Source organism: Hippocampus bargibanti, linkage group LG05 (assembly GCF_051943395.1).
Source record: "Hippocampus bargibanti isolate YZ-2025 linkage group LG05, ASM5194339v1, whole genome shotgun sequence".
Classification (NCBI taxonomy): Eukaryota; Metazoa; Chordata; class Actinopteri; order Syngnathiformes; family Syngnathidae; genus Hippocampus; species Hippocampus bargibanti.
The window spans coordinates 8819486-8841924 of NC_142738.1; the positions used below are offsets into that span (position 1 = coordinate 8819486).

The 22439-nt window shown below is 40.8% G+C and overlaps 4 protein-coding genes across 9 annotated transcripts in view; 2 read left to right on the forward strand and 2 right to left on the reverse strand.

The window, feature by feature from the left end:
- Positions 1-7927, forward strand: part of trpm1b (transient receptor potential cation channel, subfamily M, member 1b) — a 49092-nt gene extending 41165 nt beyond the window's left edge. For all 5 annotated transcript variants that reach the window (XM_088996206.1, XM_088996209.1, XM_088996210.1 and 2 more), the window contains 3 exons: positions 160-365; positions 2036-2168; positions 4680-7927. In XM_088996206.1, the coding sequence (XP_088852332.1) occupies positions 160-365; positions 2036-2168; positions 4680-6009 (1669 nt within the window). In that variant the 3' untranslated portion in view covers positions 6010-7927. The remainder of the gene's footprint in view (positions 1-159; positions 366-2035; positions 2169-4679) is intronic.
- Positions 7928-8062: 135 nt separating this feature from the next.
- LOC148897728 (ras-related protein Rab-8B) lies at positions 8063-12081 on the reverse strand. Its single transcript, XM_088996214.1, has 8 exons — positions 11706-12081; positions 11200-11260; positions 10954-11014; positions 10786-10863; positions 9793-9882; positions 9613-9678; positions 9391-9441; positions 8063-9315 (listed from the first exon to the last, which is right to left on the reverse strand). Exons 1-8 carry the CDS (start codon positions 11827-11829, stop codon positions 9223-9225), a joined length of 624 nt encoding a protein of 207 aa, XP_088852340.1. The 5' UTR covers positions 11830-12081; the 3' UTR covers positions 8063-9222.
- Positions 12082-12203: 122 nt separating this feature from the next.
- Positions 12204-13982, forward strand: rps27l (ribosomal protein S27 like). 2 transcript variants are annotated; one of them, XM_088996216.1, is made up of 4 exons: positions 12204-12344; positions 13436-13544; positions 13611-13721; positions 13796-13982. In XM_088996216.1, the coding sequence occupies exons 1-4, from the start codon at positions 12339-12341 to the stop codon at positions 13822-13824; spliced, it is 255 nt and encodes an 84-aa protein (XP_088852342.1). In that variant the 5' UTR covers positions 12204-12338; the 3' UTR covers positions 13825-13982. The 2 variants fall into 2 exon arrangements, with proteins under 2 accessions (XP_088852342.1, XP_088852341.1); XM_088996215.1 differs by lacking the exon at positions 12204-12344 and adding an exon at positions 12364-12491.
- On the reverse strand, positions 13979-20623 carry dnaja (DnaJ heat shock protein family (Hsp40) member A). Its single transcript, XM_088996211.1, has 8 exons — positions 20473-20623; positions 20014-20154; positions 18876-19050; positions 18699-18803; positions 18379-18606; positions 18061-18291; positions 16869-16969; positions 13979-15864 (listed from the first exon to the last, which is right to left on the reverse strand). Exons 2-8 carry the CDS (start codon positions 20143-20145, stop codon positions 15646-15648), a joined length of 1191 nt encoding a protein of 396 aa, XP_088852337.1. The 5' UTR covers positions 20146-20154; positions 20473-20623; the 3' UTR covers positions 13979-15645.
- Between the last annotated feature and the right edge of the window lie 1816 nt (positions 20624-22439).

The following is a 22439-nucleotide window of genomic DNA, read 5'->3' on the forward strand; positions in this document are numbered from 1 at the left end:
TAAGGTTGTCCCTCCCTCCTGCATTTTTAACACACAAAATCTGGTCCCCTTTGCAAAATGTTTGAACACCCCTAATTGATACAAATCTAGATGTATACATACTGATTTTTAGTCTATTGATGACTCTTATTCCTGAACAAACTGTCGTCTTACTCACAGCAACACCTTCTTTGAGGTCAAGTCCATTTCCAACCAGGTGTGGAAGTTTCAGCGCTATCAGCTGATCATGACCTTCCACGACCGGCCCATCCTGCCCCCGCCGCTTATCATCTTCAGCCACCTTTACATCCTCTTCAGTAGGCTCTTTCGCCGCTGCGCCAGGAAGAAGCAAGACGGGGAACTTGACGAGAAGGACCGCGGCCTCAGTCAGTACACACGTGTATACACTTGATGTACTTGATGCATGTTACAAAGTACCATATTTTCTGCACTATAAGGCGCATTTAAAAGAAACGATTTTTTTCAAATGACAATGAGCCTCATGTATGGAAAACTTATAAATTATATAAATTAAATATGTCATTCATTGAAGGTGCTCCTTATGATGCGGTTCACCTTATGTATGGAAAAAGTTTTTAAATATGTAAATCATTGAAGGTGCTCCTTATAATGCTTCTTATCTATAATTCTCTACTTTCTAATTTTCTAAACCTTAAAACTACGCAAAATATACAGTAAAGTCTCGTTATATCGATATTCAAGGGAGTCCGAAAAAATATCGATATAACCGGGACTATCAATATATCCGACCCTGTTTGCATGTAATTTTCTCCGCGCGTGCATAGAAATAGTATCGATATAACCGGGACTATCGATATATCCGATATCGATATAACGAGACTTTACTGTACCTTATTTTACATATAATAAATGTGCTATGGTATATAATTAAAGTATTAAACTACTGTATAATGAAGTCGTTTTATTTACCTTTGTGATGGTCGTTGATGGCTTGATGGAATGGAGTGGCCAGTTTCATCAGCATTAAACACTTGATGAGGAACGTAACCCTCTTTAACCATCTTGAGGAATGATCCTTCATAGGTGCTCTATCTGTGATAATTGTATCTAATTCCTCATCAATTGTGTTCTGTTTAGCTGGATTGATAGCTTTTTGCATCAAGTGTACAGATGGCTTGTGCGGGTTGTTTGTGGAGCCTGACTGATGAGATATTTTAACCTTGCAGTCTACACTCTGCCTTTGAACTATCAAAGTTGAAACTCTCACTGTCTCTGCCTGACTCTTTAATGTTTAAACCACCCTCCCTCACTGCTGCATTCTTGACCAATCACGTGGCTTTAACCGAAGACTGGGGGCGGGGAATAGAGGACAAAAACAGTCGGCTGCCATTTTGTTGTTAGAAGAATGGGCTCGTTTGCGAACAACACATCACTCATTGAGGCAGCTCTGTGTACGAAAAAAGTTCGTATGCCAAGGTAAAGTTCGTATGCCAAGGTAGATTTTTCTTAAATGTAATGTTCGTAAACCGAAAAGTTCGTAAGCCAAGGGATCACTGTATGTCATTTCTTCAAGGTGCTCCTTATAATGCGGTACACCTTATGTATGGAAAAAGTTTTTAAATATGTCATTCATTGAAGGTGCCTCTTATAATACGGTGCACCTTATAATAATAATAATAATAATAATAATAATAATAATAATAATACATTTAATTTCTAATTGCCTTTCAAAACTCTCAAGGGCATTTTACAGTCACTGGAAGTTTAAGAGAACTTATGTATGGTAAAGCTTTTTAAATATGTCATTCGTTGAAGGTGCACCTTATATTCCAGAAAATATGGTAAATGAATTTATTTATCACGGGGTGCCACCATTTTGACATTGTGTCGTCCATCCTTCGCCCTCGACTGCAATTGACTTTCCGGTTCCCATTTCCAACATCACGGCGAGACGAGTGGCAGAATATCTATATATGTTACTGCAAATATTTTTTTTTATTTTGACGTGACGGGCGGTTGAATCTGGACTTTACCAACTGGCTAATTGACCTCCTGTTATGATTTGTTTTCAAAGAGCTAAGACTGAATCCGGAGGAGTTGAAAAACCTGTATGAGTTTGAGGAACAGTGTGTAGAGGAATACTTTCGGGAAAAGGAAGACGAGCAGCAGTCCTCGAGCGACGAACGCATTAAGGTTACTTCGGAAAGGTGAGCTCTTATTCTGAAAGGATGGTGCTGTCTTGCCAGACGTATTTACACTTATGAGTTTTTTCTTTCATGACAGTTTAGTTTGCTTAAAAATGCTGCAATTTTTACGGGGACACAAGTCACTAGGGATGCATCTGGGCCGCGCCCTTGCGCCATTTACGAATTTTGACAGCCACTGGCGCAACTTTGGAACACCACCGCGCCAGCTTCGGCACAAGTCTATTACAATTAGCGCATATTGCTACATGATCTGTGCCACATATGATATGCTTCTGTTGCAATAATAATAATAATAATAATAATAATAACAATAACAATAAATGTCATTCATAAGCGCTTTTCAAAACTCTCAAAGACACTTTAGTCACAGGATACTTTTTCTGCGGGTGAGCAGCGGCAGCCACACGCGCCAGCTAAAGAAACAAATTTAGGTAACTCATTCACTGCCATATATGTGATAAAATTTATCCACTCCGGTGCAAGGGTTTTTGTCATTGTCACTCGAATTCCAGGACCCACCGAATATTGACTTAGGACTACATAAACATCAGAAAAAAAGAGTTAATTCCGAAATTATATGGGTCTGGAGTTATATGAGCTCAAAATGAGGGTGGCTGCCCAAAATACAATGAAATACATACATGCTGGTTTATATAGCGCTTTAACAACAGCTTAAGCTGGAACAAAGCGCGAACATGAAAAAAAAGGAAACAATGCCCCCTTGTGGATGGGAAAAACATTGCCAGAGGTCTGGCCAGAGCTTTATCGGCACCTAAGAAAGAAACACAAAAGCCGAACTAATACGGGAAGGGCGCTCTACGTCATATTTTCAATTCCCAAATTATTTTGTGAATGGCAGTGAATGAGTTAACATTCGTCTGTGATTAAGATACTTTTAGGCCAACAGAGAAGGCCTTGCAGGCCCTGTCGGCCCACCACTGGTTTTATGTAAAGAACATCCACTAAGGTTGCCCCTCCCCCCTACATTTTTAACACACTTTCGATTCGAATGTAGTGGACAATGGGATGGATTTCAGAGCTGTTGAGGCACATTTGAAAATTTCAAAGCAAAGAATGTTTTTAAGTCGACACTGAAGAAATATTGTGCTAAGTCTCGTCTCTTTGTCTTCTCTGTATTACCTTAGAATATCAAAATAGCACAGGATTGATTGTGTAGTCACAAAAGAAATTTGAACATTTTATTTTATGTATAAATAAATTCTTTGACTTGCATTAAAATTGTTGATGTACAGTGATACCTTGGCTTACAAACTTAATTGGTTCCCAGACAGAGTGTGTAAGGCGAAAAGTGTGTATCCCAAAAATTAATTTCCAATAGGAAACCAGTAAAATGAGAATAATCCGTTCCCAGGTCCTCATGAAACATAATTTTCTACTTTCTAATTTTCTAAGCCTTAAAACTACACAAAATATACCTTATTTTATGTATAATAAATGTGCTATTGTATTATAATTAAAGAAATAAACTACTGTATAATAAAGTACAGTAAAGTCTCGTTATATCGATATTCTCGGGAGTCTGAAAAAATATCGATATAACCGGACTATCGATATATCCGATCCTGCGGCATGTAAATTTTCTCCTTGCGTTCATTAAAATAGTATCGTAATAAGCATTACTATCGATATGACCGATATCGATATAATGAGACTTTACTGTAGTTTTATTTACCTTTGTGATGGTCGTTAATGGCTTGATGGAATGGAGTGGTCGGTTTCATCAGCATTAAACACTTGATGAGGAACGTAGCCTTCTTTCACCATCTTGAGGAATGATCCCTTGGAGGTGCTTTATCTGTGATAATTTTATCTAGTTCCTCATCGATTGTGTTCTGTTTAGCTGGGTTGATAGCTTTTTGCATCAGGTGTACAGATGGCTTGTGCGGGTTATTTGTGGTAGCCTAATTGATGGGATATTTTAACCTTGCAGTCTACACTGTGTTTGAACAATCAAAGTTGAAAGAAAAAGACAAAAACAGTCGGCTGCCATTTTATTGTTAGGAGAACGGGCTAGTTCGCGAACGACATCACTCATTGTGGCGCTCCGTGTGTATCCCAAAAAAATTTGTATGCCAAGGTAAAATTTCATAAATTTAACGTAAACCAAAAACATAAATTTAACATAAACCAAAAAGTTCGTAAGCCAGGGGTTTCGTAAACGGAGGTATCACTGTATTCGAAAAATACATTTTAGTCAAATAATGGTTTTTCATTTGCAATTTAGAAATATCGCGCTTCAATGAATGGATTTTGGTTTATTTCAGTCAGTTTTGTCTACTTTGGCAATTTAGAAATATCGCGCTTCAATGAATGGATTTTGGTTTATTTCAGTCAGTTTTGTCTACTTTGGCAATCTAGCTAAATTGGGCCCCATCGATTTTAGAATTTGGGCCCCATTTCAGACACAATGGGGGCAACTGTCCCCCTTTTTAAATTTCCCGGATGTATCCCTGTGTCACTCACTCACCGTCCCTCTGGTGCTCTTCGAAGAGTTGAGAACATGTCCATGCGTTTGGAGGAGGTCAACGAGAGGGAGAACACCATGAAAGCCTCCCTCCAAACGGTGGACCTCCGCCTCGCCCAACTGGAGGAGATCCACGGTCGGATGGCGCTCGCTTTAGAAAAACTGGCGGGGTTGGACAAATTGGAGCTGACCAGGACTCACTCCCGGAATTCGTCGGTGTGCGATCCTTCGTCTTTGGTTCGTCAGGGAAGCATCAACAGCGCCGACGGTTACAGCCTTTATCGCTTCCACATGGACATGGAGGAGTTTGCCACCAAGCAGAAGGAAACGGAGGAAGTGGCGAAAAATAGCCTGGACAGACAAAAGAGTCAAACTTCCAGCACGTGCGCTCTGAACGTCAAGGAAGGCGCTAAGACATTAGAAGTCGGCAGCTTGAGCAGAACGAGGCCCGGTTCTTGCGTGGATATCTTTATATCCCCGTGTGAATCAAAGCAAGCGTCTGCTGGATCGAGCAGCGACACCTTAGCGAGCAAAGAGATACTCGGAAGCTCGCAGCTGCTGGACCGAATCGCCGATAAGAACAGACTCAAACCATCCTCACCGCCCAAACGCACGAAATCGCTGAGACACTATCTGGCCGAAGAACCGGCCACGTCTCCTTTGACCAAGAGGAGGAGCATGAGCACCATTATCATCAGCCCCCCCGATGAACCTGAGGAACCAGCCCAAAAGGCCCAGCTACCTCCCGCGGTTTTGCCTTCCCCAAAAAGGACTAAATCATTACGCTGCGTCCCCGCCGACGTCTCCATCCAAACGTCACCCTTTACGAAGCGGAGGGCGATGAGCAGCATTATTTACAGTCCGGCCGAGGCGCTCGATGACGAGCTTCATGCGCAAGACTACACGTCCTTCGTAGAGCAGGCCGCCAAAACTCCCAATCAGTGGCCCGCCGATCTGGAGTACACGCTGCACCCCAGCACGGACGGCCGCATGCCAAAAGTGTCAACAGTCAGAAGGACCATCCAGCAGTTTCAGAGCTGCGCTGCCGCAGCGGAGCTAAAAGAAAGCGATACGACGTATCCAACTGGGACTGGAAAAGAAGGAAGTCCACCAGAACTCACAGAAGAGCAGATTAAATCAAAGGTGAAGAGAAACATGTCGGACGGCGCTCAATATCTCACCGTCGCCGAGGATAAGTTCTTGCCCTCGCACAGGTCTTGGAGTTGGAACGCCAAAGATCGCAAAGCGAGAGGCGCGGTGGTTAGCAAGAGAGCATCCAGCAGCGAGAGGGACCTCGTGACCGCATGCGGAGGAACGGCGAACAAGATGGAGGATGACGTTCAAGAAAAGAAATGACATCTAACAATGATTTGCATTGAAAAAATGTCCCATTTGACTTATTTGATGATGCGCAAGACTCAAAGAACCAAGACAAATGTAGAAATATGAAGGGAGGGATACTGAGAGAACTTTTTAGTGTAACATGGAACTTAGTTTTATTGGGGTGGACGTGAATAGTTACAAAATATTGTGTTTGTAAAACTTATTTCAAGGATGAAAGATGAAATAAAAGAAAATGTTACAAGATGATAATAAATTTACATTATGACAAAAAAAAGTTTAAAAAAAACACTACAAACTTCTTTTCCTTTCGGCTATTCCCTTCAGCAAATCAGTGTCCTCCATCTAAAGAGGTTTCATTCGCATGCATGCTTGTTTCGGCCAAGCTTTTACATCGGATGCCCTTCCTGACACAACCCTCTGTATTTATCTGGGCTTGGGACCGGCATAATAAAACACTGGCTTGTGTCCTTTGTGGCTACCGAACAAGCATCTCTAAGTCATCAGCAACATGAAGTAAAACTACTCACCATTTGATGACAATGCTTTGCTAATTAGATATAATATGGCGTCACATAAGCAACATCAAAACAAAAGCAACTAATGACAACCGTACATTGTTTTAAACGAGTGTACAACAATGATATAATTTTAAAAGTACAAATACTAAGCCAAATCTTCGATAACTGGTATTTTTTGGTTTGGTTGAACTTTTAATGTTAACGTTAACCAACCTGCGGGGTTAGAAATAACTCATTTTGTCGTGTGTTTAAGTTAAGTGACGGTTGACAGTGTCCTCTTTTGCCACTTGGGGGCGGTATAACACATACGACTTAATTTCACTATGCATGGTTTGAATTAGAGTGACCGTTGACCCCTCCAACATGGCCGCCGTGCAGTCACGTCGTTTCGCCGACTTAGACAGGAAGTTCTTCACCTTTTAAAATTAATAATAATAATCACAAATTTCATTTATAAACGCCTTTCAAAACTCTCAAGCACACTTCACATTCGCAGGATGTGAAAAACTTAACGAATAAATTAACGAGGAAAACAAAGGTTTCAAAATGTGGTCATAACAAAATAGTAAGTGGTAAAATGTAACACATAAAACAAAACAAAAATAACAGAGATAGGAATATTTTATAAGGTGATGTTACAAAAAAGTAACCATAAAGAATCAAAAGTTGAAATATTTTAGAGGTTGTGTACGTAGCTCCTTTCCTCAACGGCTACAAGGTGATGGAAATGTGTTTAAAGAGGATAAATATTTTGATGTGCCAGAAATAAATGTTAATTTTGAGGCGGTGTTGTGAAAAAAATTGGTAATATTGTGAACATTTTTACCTGTACTGGTACGACATGAGGAAAAGAAAAAATGTAAAATGTCTTTGGATGTCACACTGAGTAATGACATTTGTTTTCCACTTCTAATGGCTTCAGATTCAGAGAATATGCTTTCTTGTTACACATCCAGTTATGAATATGATTCATCTAGTTCTGAAGAGGAAAGCCTTCATGTTTGCAATCGGTTAAAGAATTATATGTGCCATTTTGAGGCAACATCGGGGGAAAATCTCTCACCCCAAAAAAAAGGCACAAAATGGCGACCTCCAGTGGCCACCTCCGCTTCCACAGGCTAATAAATTCCTTATATGGAGCTTGCATGCCCTCTTCTGGCGGTTTTTGGGTGCAACACGGTTCTCAGACCAAACATGTACAGCAAAATACATTGATGTGATGGAAGGACTGCTCCAATGTGTCTTTCAGGTCAGGGGGCGGTCCTTTCGTGACATCACGTACAGACTCGTCACCAACTCAAAAACAAGACTTCCTGAATATTCAGAGCGAGTCTTAAAACGTAAAATATAGCTATATGCGGTGATCTTATTAAAATACGCTCAGTAGAAGTCATTTGAAGCCATTTTACAAATTATGGACACAACTTGTCCGGAGACGTCGGTTGTCCTTTAATGGCACATTGCTGCCACCAACTGGTATGTGGTCCGAATTTCACTCTTTCAAACGTTCAAAAACAGACGAATAATTCACTCACTGGCCCAACAGCTTTCAATGACATTTTTAATGTGAAAAACACTTGATGTCCACGCATATTACACGGTTGACATGAAACTTTCAACGACAATAACTTTCATTTCGAGACGGAGTCGTCGTCATCTCTTTAGCTAGCCAATGTTCTTATTAGCTTCATACGGGGACGTTGCTCACGCAATTACTGACAATGGCATTACTTCGTGGTTTCACTGTATCTTGTCGGATGAACACTTGAATGAATAAAAAATGTATACACATAGAACATGAGTTTGTACATGACAATAATGCCTTCAAGATTTACTGCGGATCATTTGATTCGTACAGTACCAGTAAAGGCATGTTCCACGTATTTTTTTTTTAATTTGCTGGCAGAATAATAGGTAGTTTTATATTTTGCAAACCTCTCATGAGAAAATGTCTCCACCGTTGTGTCCCAAAGAACAATTTTCTCAAGGTGCATTTTCCACCAACGTTAACAAATGAAAGTAAACGCATTTTTGTGTTCAGTCTTCACATTCGATAGTAGGTTATTTCCATCTCCACCAGAGGGAGTTGTACACAAAAACGCCAAAATAGACGTCGAAATATCATTTCTGATACCTTGCAATAAATTGTCAGAAATTAAAGCACGCCTTGACTGTTATTTTTGTATCCAAAGCGTGACTACTACTATAAATCATGACAAAAATTGCATTTTTTTCCCCCGCAATGTTTTCACCGTTATTCATCAAAATGAATGAAACATTTTTTTACAAACACACGCACGCACGCATAAATACATTCATTGCTGGGACTTGATATGCATGTCGCACAGCAACCTTGTGGTCAATATGGCACAAGGTATAAAGGTAGTGCTACAAAGTGCTACAAGAAAACAAGCATTTTGTTTTTGTACACGTATCAGAAAACAATGGATTGCGACAGTGCACGAACCGAGGTAACAGCAAAATAAGAAACAAGACCCCTCACGGCTACAAACAAACCGTGGGTAACCATCATGGGGTTCAAGCACCAGTCCTACGTCTTCAGTCGGATGAGTGGGAAGTCCTCAGCTCACTCTAGGGGCCGAGGTCAGCCCACAAAAGCCAGAAAGCCCCCGCTGAAAAGTCACATTTGGTTGGGAGCCTCCTCAAAATGAGCAAAGTCACTCTGGCGTGTGTGCATGACGGGGTTTTAGATGAGCGAACACTTGAGGAATTTAATCCTTTTGGATTTTTTCTCGCTGATCTTGATTGCTTTGCCGGCTCCTGCAGCAGTGTTGTCAGTCTAGATAGAAACAAAGAAAAGTCGCATTTGTGTCGACGACAAGTCAAATTGAACATGCAGCGCGGAAACACTTACGGTCTTTGAGCTTAGATTGTGTAAGATGTCTCTTCCCATGGTATAAAATGCCTGATGAGGAAAAAAAGTAAGAATTAAAACCTGCAGTATTGATAAAAAGACCATACAAAAAGTAAATAATACGCAGGCTCATTGTACCTTCTGGTATCTACCGGACAAGACAAGCATTTCTTTTTATTTTTGTATTGATATTGATGTTAAAATGACAAACGCAAGATGTACCTCCTCGACATTTAGACTTGTCTTAGCACTGGTCTCCAGGAACTTGACACCGTAATCAATAGCCAGCTAAAGAGAAGGAAAAACCACATAGCAGCGATTGATGACCATTCATATCCAATGCATTTGAGTTCCTCTCACAAGGAGACCTTTGAAAGAATGGGGGGGGGGAGTCTCACTCACTTTTTCACCCCTGTCTTTGGACACCTGCCGCCTGTCACTCATGTCACATTTGTTACCCAGGACCATCTTCTCAACGTCCGATGACGCATGCTGGGAGTTGAGAGGACGGTGAGGGACACGTCAGTCAAACAAATAATGATTTTTTTTCAACAGCGGTTTAGTCTTGTATTTGTTGCCGTGGTAACAGGGGGACATTTGGGATAGGCAGAATAATCAAAAGTCATCCATTAAAGATTCCCCAGAGTCAAAGTGGTGGAAAAATGAAACACACTCCTGTGGACGTATACTCCTGTGTGTGTGTGTGTGTGTGTGTGTGTGTGTGTGTGTGTGTGTGTGTGTGTGTGTGTGTGTGTGTGTGTGTGTGTATATATATATATATATATATATATATATATATATATATATATATATATATATATATATATATATATATATATATATATATATATATATATATATATATATATATATATATATATATATATATATATATATATATATATATATATATATATATATCAAATTGGATTTAGGACTACATAAACATTCAAGACAGCGTTTCATTTCATCAGGACAAAAAGAGGTAATTCCTAAATGATATGAGTCTGGAGTTATATGAGCTTGAAATGAGGGCGGCTGTCCAAAATACAATGCAATACATACATATTGGTTTATATAGCGCTTTAACAACAGCAGAAGCTGGAACAATGCGCTAATATGGAAAAAAAGGGAAATACTACCCCCTTGTGGAAAAGAAAAAAAACATTGCCAGAGGCCTTGGCCAGCGCTTTATCAGCACTCAAGCATGAAAACTCAAAACCCGAACAAATTCGGGAATGGCGCTCTCCGTCATATTTTCAATGCCCGAATACGTTCGGAAATGGCCGTGAATGAGTTAATAGTTATTTTGACAACAGAAATAACTTGTAATAAACTGTCGCAAACGTTTGTCGCCCCTTATTATTCCGTTTATTAATCCGTCCCACAGCTCACCTCTTCAATATTCCTGATCCAGTTTTTAATGTTTTCAAACGACTTCTCATTGGAGATGTCATAGACGAGCATGATTCCCTGGGGGAAAGCACAAAGATGATTGATTCATTGCTACTCAATCCGACACTTCAACATTCCAGCACGATGAGTGTGACCTTACGACCTTACCATGGCTCCTCTGTAGTAAGCTGTTGTGATGGTACGAAAGCGCTCCTGACCTGCAGTGTCCCTGAGTGCATCCAACAAATACTGTCAAAGAACGGGGCTTGCTGGGACCAAACACAGTTGTCTTCGAGCAATAGGCGAAGCACACACTGAACTGTTTGCCAGTCAATCACATAGTACAGATAGGGCAAAAAACATCCACACATGGAAACCAGAGTCACCGTTAACCAAAAATCGAATGACACTCACCAGATTTGAAGTTTGACTCTCTTTCCGTCCAGCTCTATCGTTCTGATTTTGAAGTCTATGCCTGCAGTAAAATGAACACACACTTATCAGAAGACTGCAATAGTGGATTATCATATGACGATAACCCGGTCTCATTTCATTTGCATATTTACATCATCCGTGTGGAAATCTGGGCCTGCGAAGTTGACTACAAAGCTATTTTTCTCTTCTATGAATGGCAAACGGTTGGATGCATCAGTTAATTGGAGCTTATGACATCGAGTGGAAGAGCGTTTCATTGTTCCACCTGTCACTACGTGTCGTTTGCATAGATAGTTGAACAAAAAGAGCAAAAAAGGACTCAGATAGATCGATCGATAGATAGATCCTTGATCATATATAAATGTCAATGAAATGACATTTACTGTATGTACACACATGCAGACATTTTTGACACAACAGATGTCGTAATAGTACAGATGCGCTCGTGCATTATTTCTCCTGACAGGCTACTGCGGTTCACTCACCTATGGTGGATATGAAGGTGGTATTAAAGGAGTCCTCGCTGAATCGAAAGAGCAGACACGTCTTGCCCACGCCGCTGTCGCCGATAAGCAATAGCTTAAAGAGATAATCGTACGTCTTGGCCATTGCGCGGAGCAAACACGGGATTTGGGTCACTAAATGGGAATGCTGGGTTCGGTTCTCACGTCTTTTGGGTCCTCAGCTGTCCGGTGGTCTGGCGGTGGGCCGATGCGGCGAGGAGTGACGTAATGTCGCGCGTTGCATTATGGTCAGTGTAGTTTTGGCAACCAAGACGCTGCCGTTTCGAAATTTCCGCTCAATTCACTAATTGTTGTATTTTAGAATTTGTATTTCTTTTTAATACATTTATAAAAAAATATTAAGGGTCTTATTCACATAATATTGTAAAAAAATATCTTAAATAATGGTCGTAGTCGTGCAATCACGTGTATTGTAAATTAATTATTAAACCATTGTAAATAATAATTTACTTTTATCGGGTATTTCCTGATGTATTGTAAGCACTTTATAAATATTGTAATAACTGCTCGGTGATAATCCCCGTTGCTCCCAATTGGTGTCCACCGCCTACGCCGAGTACTAGAAGCCAACGGAGACAACGCCAGCACGGCGAAATGCCTGTAAGTTAATAACTTTTAAACGTGTTCTACTTTTTCTTTATTCTTTGTTTAATGCAACGCTTCACGTACAAACGCTTAATAAAGCAGTTGTCACAAAGGAAGCAAGAGACATGCGTCGTCTTGAATAACATCGAGGTGGTGCGCATAGTGAGTACAAGCACATGGTGTCCTACTTGTGTTTGTAGCTAGCCTTGCTTTAGCCTGGCGAGGCATTGGGGATCGTGTAATTGCTGGAAAACAGACAGCGCTTCGAGGAATTGTATTATCGCCCAGAAATTAGCCTCTGTCGTTTTTTTCCTCATTTCACAACATCGATTGTTAAACGCGAACGTTAAAAAAAATACCAAATTGATCGTTCAAACCGTTGAAGTGAAACTCGAACATTTGGGTTTTATATTGATCGAACTGTTTTTAACGTCCCGTTTGAACCTTAAAATGTGCTTAGCGTTTTTATAATAGGATAGTCAACAGCAAATATGTTTTTTTGTTCTGGATGTATCCATAAAATGTTTAGTTTTTTTGTAAAAAAAAATCGTATGTGTAATTGGCTTTCAAACTACGACGATTGTTAGTAACAATGCTGCACGCCACAGTATATGGAGACGGACAGAACATCAGCATAAATATACTGTATTTTATAGTTTTATTAATATGATAGCAATGCGTCCACACAATGAAGTAGAAGAGCTGTACCAAACCATATTGCCCCGCCCAACGTACTTCTAGTTTGGAAGCTCAGATTGAGTGATGTGCTGCGTTTTTGTCCAAAAACAGTATTGTGTTTTGCCACCATACAAATACGGTTTAATTTATCCACACAATCTGCCAGTAGTTTTTGGACAACAGTGGATTCCTCGTGCAGCCTTCGAATGACATCCATTGTCTCGTTTCATTTGTCAACATATTTTTTTTGTATCTTAAAAGCAAATTCGAACTTCTGTCAGATGTTCCCAAGTGAGCATTCTGTACTGTACGCATGCAATAAAAACAAAACAAAAAAATATGTGATCTTTATTGGCAGTGTGTTCATCCTGCTCAATAACCTGTTATTACACCGTTACCACATTATGATAATCTGTTGTATCTTTTAGTTGGCTAAAGACCTCCTTCATCCCTCTATTGAATATGAGAGAAGACAACACAAAAAGAAAAGACTTGTTCAGAGTCCGAACTCCTATTTTATGGATGTGAAGTGTCCAGGTAAGCATAGCAGAAGTGATATTTGACCCATAAGGTAGAAGTGTATTTATACGTGTTCTTTTGCAGGCTGCTACAAGATCACTACTGTGTTTAGTCATGCACAAACGGTGGTTTTGTGTGTTGGATGCTCCACAGTGTTGTGTCAGCCTAAAGGAGGAAAAGCCAGACTCACAGAAGGTATAGCGCCAGAATGTAGTTACTTAGTAAATCTTAAAAATCGGAGGCTTAATTCAATTTTTTCTGTTTGACAGGTTGTTCTTTCAGGAGGAAGCAGCATTAAAAAGGAATATTCCTCCTATCACATGCATTGTTAAATCCCTGGTTGAGATGTCACTATGCAGAACAAAATCATGTTTGTGATTTTTTTTATAAGCTTGCTATCAATATGCCTTTTATGAAACGGAATTGCAAGTCAATAAAAAGATGGAAACAACTGAAGCACACTGGGACTTTAATTGATAAAACTTCTTTCGTTATGACTGAAATGACCTTCACAGAAAGCATACAAAGTCGTCTTTTAAACTTCATAATTTATCTGTCTGGGGAATGTTAACATATAGAAAAGACCAGCAAACGGGGATATAGTTTTGATGACAGAAACACACCTTGCATAACCATGTCAATCCAGCCGTAGGAGCATTAAATAAAAGCAATATTTCCATCAAGTGGTACAGTTCAGTATATTTTCATTTTTGCCCTAAAAATTAGAAAATCACAGAAAAGCCGCCTTTGATTGTGATGGTCGGTGATTGTAGCTGGAGACCTTAAAGGGCAACCGACGTCACATTTTTGTTTTTTAACTGACATCACAAAAACGTTTCATAGCATCTAAAATACCCAAAACAGAACTATTTGAATCATATTCAGAACTGGATGAGTAACAAGAAAACATCTTCTCCAAATCTGAAGCCATTGTTTTGATTCTCAAGCAATGCAAGACGTCTTGGCGTGTCGTCACGAACTGGGGGCGGGACTTTCTGAAAATGCCCAATTCGTAGCTCAATTTTTTGCAGATTTTGGACACGTTAAGTCATTTTTATTGGTGTTTTGCATTTGAAAAAATATATCATACTGCGTGTTTTGGATATTTTAGATGCTATAAAACGGCTTTCTGATGTCAGTTAGGAAACAAAAAGTAGTGTCGGTTGTCCTTTAAAACCACAAAATATACCTTCTTTTATCAGAATCATCTTTATTGCCAAGTATGTAGAACACACAAGGAATTTGTTTCCGGTCGAACACGCTGCACTAGTATCATCATCAAAAAATTGCAAAGCGGCACTATACAGTTCAATTTGGGCTACTGTTCAAAGAGTTAATGGCTTGGGGGAAGAAGCTGTATAAATGTCTGCTGGATTTGGTGCGCATGGAACGGTAGCGCCTGCCTGAGGGGAGTAGCTGGAAAAGGTGGTGGGCAGGGTGCGGAGGGTCCGGTATGATTTTCTGATTCTGATTATTATGATTATCTAGCCGCACACCGATTCACGCAACTTAACTGAGCAATTGTGAACAAATTGGTGTCTGCAACCTCAAATATATGCAGTGGAAAAGGTGCCACATTGGTTACTTTTATTGAACAATATAAAAAGCGCGATTGTCCTGCCCGTTGTAGCTGTACGGGTTATAAGTTAAGGCAAGCGTATGGACATTTAAGAGGCTGTTGGCAACAATCGCGCCATTCATTGACAGCAGTCATGAATTTCAGCTACAGAAACTCTCCATGCTCTACTTTTTGGTCTAAGATGTGTAAAGTTACAGCTTACGTAATTTTATACCGGTTACGTAGAATCACCGCGGCATTTTTGTTTGGCTGTATATACATTTGTGATGCCATTTTGATTTGAAACCAGAGCAAATCTAGATGCGCAATAACACACATTGCACAATGGTTCAGTAGCGTTGGGTGTGGCAGGTATTTGATGATGATGATATTTGTTTTTCTCAACTGAACTGCACCACTTGGCTGTCACGTTATGTTTCCATCTCTGGTTCCTCGGAATAACCTAAAACCAGGGTGGGATGCTCTAATCACCTGGTTTGAAACAAGGTGACAAAAGCAACAGCCCTCCCCCCGGTCCAGGTCGTCCACTGTGGGGATAGACTACTGCGTCTGACACTGCACCCCCCCACCTGTCGGACCTTCTTCGTCTTCATCATAAGCTTCGCCGCTGTAATTCCGCTGCTGTGAGCGCTCGCCCACCTCGCAAAGCTCCACCTCCTCCGTGTCGTCGGCGATCAATACGTCCTCTCTGGGGGGAAGCAGCCTTTCTAGCTGGAACATGAGATGCTCTGGGAGCCAATGTTTTTCAGGGAACTCCACCTGTACAGTTCAGTATATTCATTCATAAGCTTAAAACACGTTTTTTTATGTAGCTTGATTTTTACGTGCATTTAAAAACAATAACTGGTCTGGAACCAATGTTCCCTCTACATTTTCATGTGTCTGAGCAGACACACAAGCTCCCTGAGCACACTGAGGACAACTGTGAGCAACATCAGATGTGTACTAGTCATGTGTCGCTCGCGAACGAGCCGGTTCCTAACAAGGAGCCAACTTTTTTTGTCCTCTATTCCCCGCCCCCAGTCTTCGGTTACAGCCGCACGGGATTGGTCTATACTTCTCCCCTCCCTTCTCTACCACGGATATCGACCACACGCAGCAGTGAGGGGGTGAGGGTAGACAGATGCACAAATGTCATCACATTATGTTGTTATTATTCAATGACATTTTTTACTAGTTGGTATGATAGCATTAATATGAAAAGCAAATTAGTGACAGCTGATCATCAAACCAGAGTAACCACAGGGAAAGTGAAAGTTTGTGGATGCTCTCTGTGCACATATAAATCAAGCCTTATAAATACAAATAGTTGATATAGTGCATTTTTTACATGAGTAATGTTTTGGCACATAATTTTACACGATTTTTGGTCGTTAATTAGTTTACGCGAAAAAACTAACAAACAAACAAACTGGGGAGCCAAAAGAGCCGGATCATTTTAGTGAGCCGAGCCAAAAGAACCGGCTCTCTGAAAAGAGGCGGAATTCCCATCACAAATGTGTATGCTGTGGCCACACACCAGTTTCACGCCAGTATAACGGCGCGCATGGGCAGGGCACCCTTGCGCCCCGTTCTGCTCCGATTGGCTGCGTAGCGTACGCGAACTGTACGGCATTATTGGCTGGACACCTGTCACTCATTGAGTTACATTGCAAAATGTGCGCTGCATAGATGTTCTTGCGCGCTGAGTATGTGCAAGCAGTGCGCGATTGCGCACGCAGCTTAAAGGGAACATTGGCTTGAGCACATTAGGATGGTCTTACCTGAAACTGGATGAAGAGTTGTCCCTTTTCGTAAGGGCTGCGGTATACTGGCATGCCTTCGTTTTCTATCACCTTTGTGTCGTTGTTCTTTATAACTTCACCTTCAACCGGGATGCAGAAAAAGGCTTTAGTGGCGGCAAAGGGTGCGACCGTTAGTTACACTTGCAGAATGCATCTGGGAAATAAAAAAAAGGGGGGCCCAGTTTGGCCCCCTTGTGTCTGGAAAGGGGGCCGAATTCTAAAATGGAATAGTTGGCCTAAGTATACAAAACTGATTGAAATACACACTCCCCAACTTGCAAACGAGACACGTTCCGAATGGTCGTGCGTAAATTGAATTTGTTCATAAGTTGCTTCAGTGCTATATTTTGTATGGAATGTATGTTTAAGGTTTATACAAGTAGGTTTACGGCATGTATAAGTATGTTTAAAGGACACCCGACGCCTCTGGAGAAGTTGTGTCCATAATTTGTAAAATGGCTTCAAATGACTTCTACTGGGCGTATTTTACAAAGATTCCACCGCATATGCTATATTTTACGTTTTAAGACTCACACTCAATATTCAGGAAGTCTTGTTTTCGAGTTGATGACGATGCCTGTCACGTCTGGAATGACCCTGACCGAGAAGGCGACACACAATGCATTTTGGGTACTTTGTTTGGTCTGAAAACATCGTGTTGATGGCGAAATGACAAGGAAAACACATAAATAACACGATGGTGAATCGTGTGTTGCACCAAGACTACTATTAGATACTAGCTGACACAAATTCTCAGCAGACAAATCAGCCTATTTCCAACAGAGCTTGGGCGCCATCTTGTGTATTTTCCAAAAGCAACATTGGACTCCAGACGCCTCAAAATGATATGGAAGGACTTCTTTAATCGATTCCAAACATTTATGCTTTCCTTGTAAAATACGCTCTGTAGAAGTCATTTGAAGTGATATTTACAAATTATGGACACAACTTGTCGGCTGTCCTTTAACTAATTTTGTTTTTTTTAGCCGTTTCAACAAGCATGTTATATGTGGCGCAGATCATGTAGCAATACACGCTAATCGTAATAGACGTGCGCCAATCTTGGCGCAGTGGAGTTCCAAAGTTGCACCAGTGGCCGTCAAAATGTGTAAGTGTCGGGGCCCAGATGCATCCCTGAGAATATGCGTGGATTTAGGTAGCACTCGCTTACCCGGTAGCGAGCTGATGAGGAGTGTTCTGTCATCCAGAGTGTTGATGGCCTTCTTGAAGCCACACAAGGCCTCCACCAGTTTGATGCTCATGGTCATGGTGATATTATCGTCGCTCCGTTTGAAAAGGCTGTGCTCCTTCTGGTCCAGTACGATGATGACATCACCGGGCTCCAGGTCAGGCTCCTGGTCGCCTTCGCCGTGAAATGTAATTTTCTGACCGTCTCTCATACCTACAGTCCACAAAAATATACATCAATAAAAATTATGCGCTTGGTTTGTGTCTCATGGAAGGATGCTACGTAATGTAGATTAATTACCCTTGTCAATGTGGACTTCAAGAATTTTCTTCTTGCGTTCCACTTTCTGCCCATTGCAGTTCTTGCAGCGATCCTTTGAGCTGAACGACTCACCCTGTCCATGGCAATCTCCACACATGCTCTGAATTTTCTGAAACATGCCCGGTCCGAATTGCTTCAAATCGATCTGCACCCCTTTTCCTTTACAGCTGGAGCATTTCTCCAAGGCACCTTTCTTGCCGCCGTAACCTGAACGCACAAAAAATGAACTTGTGAATGATTACAGATCGACAATACATAAATCAACAACAGAATTGCAGGTGCAAAAAAGGAATGCGTACCTTCACATTTTTCACATATAACATTCTTCTGGAGGGCCAACTTCCTTGTGGAGCCGTTGTACATGTCCTCCAGTGTAACACTCAACTGGTGGACAATTTTCTTCCCTAAAAAAAATCGGCAGTGTGAGTTGACACCTGGAGGTCCGGTTTCTTTTGAAGACCTCAGTAAGAACTTACCTCTCCTCTCTCTCTGCATCCTCCCCCCGCCTCCAAAGAACATGTTAAAAATGTCCATAGGAGATGACCCTCCGCCCATGCCGCCTTCTTTAATTGCTTGTTCCCCACCTTGGTCGTAAAGATCTCTCTTTTTTGGATCCGAAAGGACATCATATGCTTGTGATATGAGCTTGAACTGCATTGGGGGAGAGAGAGCATTACAAATCATCACATACCTGCTAAGTTCAGAAACCAGAAAAGCAGAGTAATATGCCGCGGTCCAGGGGCCGCAGCCAAACAATTTTTAACATTACAGCTACTTAAAATGAGGCTAACAACACCATACAAAGTTGATCAACGTCAATGACTTGTGGAAAAAAATACCCACATTTCAACTTGTCAATAGTGAAAATATCGTATTTGGTGCTATTTTAAGAAAACAAAAACAAATAGTTTACAATCCGGCACAATTAAGATACTGGCTTGTCTCCCCTTGTGGCGACAGAACAAGCAACTCTATGAATGTAATAAAGATGAAAATGTTCAATAAAAGGCTCCCAAGCACAAAATGGCCATCAGCGCAGCAGCATTCAAATAAAGTAAAACTATACTCATCATGTATAAATAGTTGAGCCTGGATTGTTTTGGACGTGAATTTATTTTCAACCAAAAACAAGACTTAAATGAGTAGTCCGTTGTAATTTCGTTAATTTATTACAAAGGTATCCTAAATCAAGAGTGAATCGTTCTGAATTTAAATTATGTATTGCATAACAACGGTTTTCACTTTTAAAAATCAGAACTCAAACCAAAGATCTGCCGATTTTGGGATTTCGAGAGCTATGTGTTTTTTTTCAGTTGACAGTGGAAGACTTTGCAAAGCAGCAGATGAATTTCTGAATGTTGGCTAATGGCTATTAAACATTTCCAACGTCTGCGTCAACGTCTTAAGGCGAACTTCTTGAATTGCATAACTAATTGACAACCATATCGTGGTATTTCAGATTGAATCGTGGCGCTAATAAATTACCCTATTCTGTACATAGAAAGGGGAGCTACCAGATCATTCCATATGATGTAAAATTAGAAGGGGACATTCCTAACAGAACATCGACGGCCTCGGCGAAAGTCCAAAAGTCTATAATTAGCCAGAGCTCACCTTCTCTCCCTCGTTGGGGTTCTTGTCCGGGTGATATTTTAATGCCAGTTTCCTGTAGGCTTTCTTTATTTCTTCCGCAGAGGCTTTGGGTCCTACACCAAGGAGATCGTAGTAGCCGGTTTCGCGAACCATGATGACAGGCTGGGGGAAAACGGTCCTGGTTGTTAATCGTCGCCATGCTAACGTGAGTTAACACCATTGACACTAGCAACAAACCGGACTTGGAAACACGAAGCGCTTTTTAGAAAGAGAAAACAAGTCACATATAACACATCAATAATAGAACGGGATAGCATAACAGAAATTAAACAACAATATCTCGAAGTTATTCGTAGTCAACTTCCCATCTAAAAGCATTGTAGTCGTTATCGATTATCACGTGCATTAGCCATTCTTGTGTATAACAACATGCGAATAAATACATTCCCGAAAGCGATTAACATCCCTCGATCGACCTACTGGTGGGCTTGTTGAGTTCTTCGAGACTAGTGTCGCGTCTGCGTGAACGGATGCCGGTTGCTAGGAAGATGGCTGGTCCTTATAGCTGCTCTTCAGCGTGGAACTTTCTGGAGAGATCTGCTGGATGGGCCGGAGCAAACCAAGTACGGAAGCCCGGAAAGGATTGCGCGATTTCGTATATAACGGGAAAAAACTTGGGATTACGCAATTTAAATAAAGAATTGACACACCAAAAACACAAAGTGACTGGTTTTGGATTTATATAATGGGTGACCAGAAAAAACATTATCGGCGGTGTTGGAACGAAGGCTGTAGAATTCTATCCGCCAGTTATTTGAACTGTACTCGAGTACAGTGAGACCTCAACTTACAAACACCTCAATTTACAAACTTTTTGTCTTACAAACGTCAAATTTCTGAAAATTAAACCTTATAATAAGCACTATTTTCATAATACACACCCACCACGGCTGGCGGAGTGATCTTCGGCGGAAGCACACGACCGAACAGCACCAGAGGTTAAGTTACCAACAGTCCGTATGGAAGGTGACTCTCCTTCCACAAGCCATCAACGACCATCAAAAAGGTAAATAAAACTTTATTTTACAGCACAGTTTATTTCTTTAATTACAGTCGTCATGTAACGCGCCTCTCTTTCCAAACAGCAATTCCCTTTGACCTTCGACCTCCAACGCCATTCCATCAAGCCATCAATGACCATCACAAATGTAAATAAAGTGACTTTATGATACAATGCAGTGTATTTCTTTCATTACAATACAATAGCACATTTATTATACATAGAATAAGGTATGTTGTGTGTAGTTTTAAGGCTTATTTAGTTGAAAAGTATAGTTTATGGAAACCCGGGAACGGATTATTCCCATTTGAATGGTTTCCTATGGGAAATGTCTTTTTGAGATACACACTTTTCGCCTTACACACTCTTACTGGGAACCAATTAAGTTCGTAAGTAAAGGTCTCACCGTATATCGCTAATTATTAATTTATATGTATTGACTTTTTATCTTTAGTGCATTTGTAAACAGGTTATATGAGAAGAATGCTACCTTCTTTCTACTCCTTACTTTGTCAAAATACAAAACCCAAATTACATTTTTTGTATAAATGCGGAACAAAAAAATCATTTGTCTGGAGTGATTGACTGATACCATGAGGACATTACAATTAGTAAGAACAAAAGGCAAGAGCAACATGAATGATGCAAAATATTCAGAGGAGCAAGATATTTCCCATCCTTATCTGGAAACTTGTTTTCAGAATTCATCCACCCTAGCTCAAAGTCAAAGTCAGCTTTATTGCCTAATATGCTAATATGCGTGCTGTATGTCACGCACAGATGAAATTACTGTCCTCTCGGACCCAGCGTGCAAGGCACTTTCACAAACATAATAAACATTTTCACGCACCGCCATCTTGGGGAAAAAAACAAATACTAATATGAACACCATATGTCTTCTTGTGCCGGTCCCAAGCCCGGATAAATACAGAGGGTTGTGTCAGGAAGGGCATCCAACGTAAAAGCTTGGCCAAAACAAACATGCGGATCAAACCTCTAAAGATGGAGGACACTGATTTGCTGTAGCGTCCCCTTGAAGGGAAAAGCCGAAAGGAAAAGAAGAAGAATATGAACACAAAGACACAGAGAGACATTCATTCTTCAGGACTTACTGTACCCTCTTTGTGATGACATGAAGCAGTTCTACATGAAAGAAGAGAGGATCAAAGCAACCCCTTCAGTAGTGGATCAGGGACGTCATGGTAGAATGTGCACGTCTACGACAAGCTAAATGTTGGAAACAAACACAAAGCTGTAGCATCCATCGACGAAAAGAGATTGTCTACCATCTCCTGTCCCACATAAATCCACTTCAATTCCAAGCCGCGACAGTTCCACATACACATCGGCGCTCTGCGCTAACGCTCCTTTCTTCTTATTGCGGGCT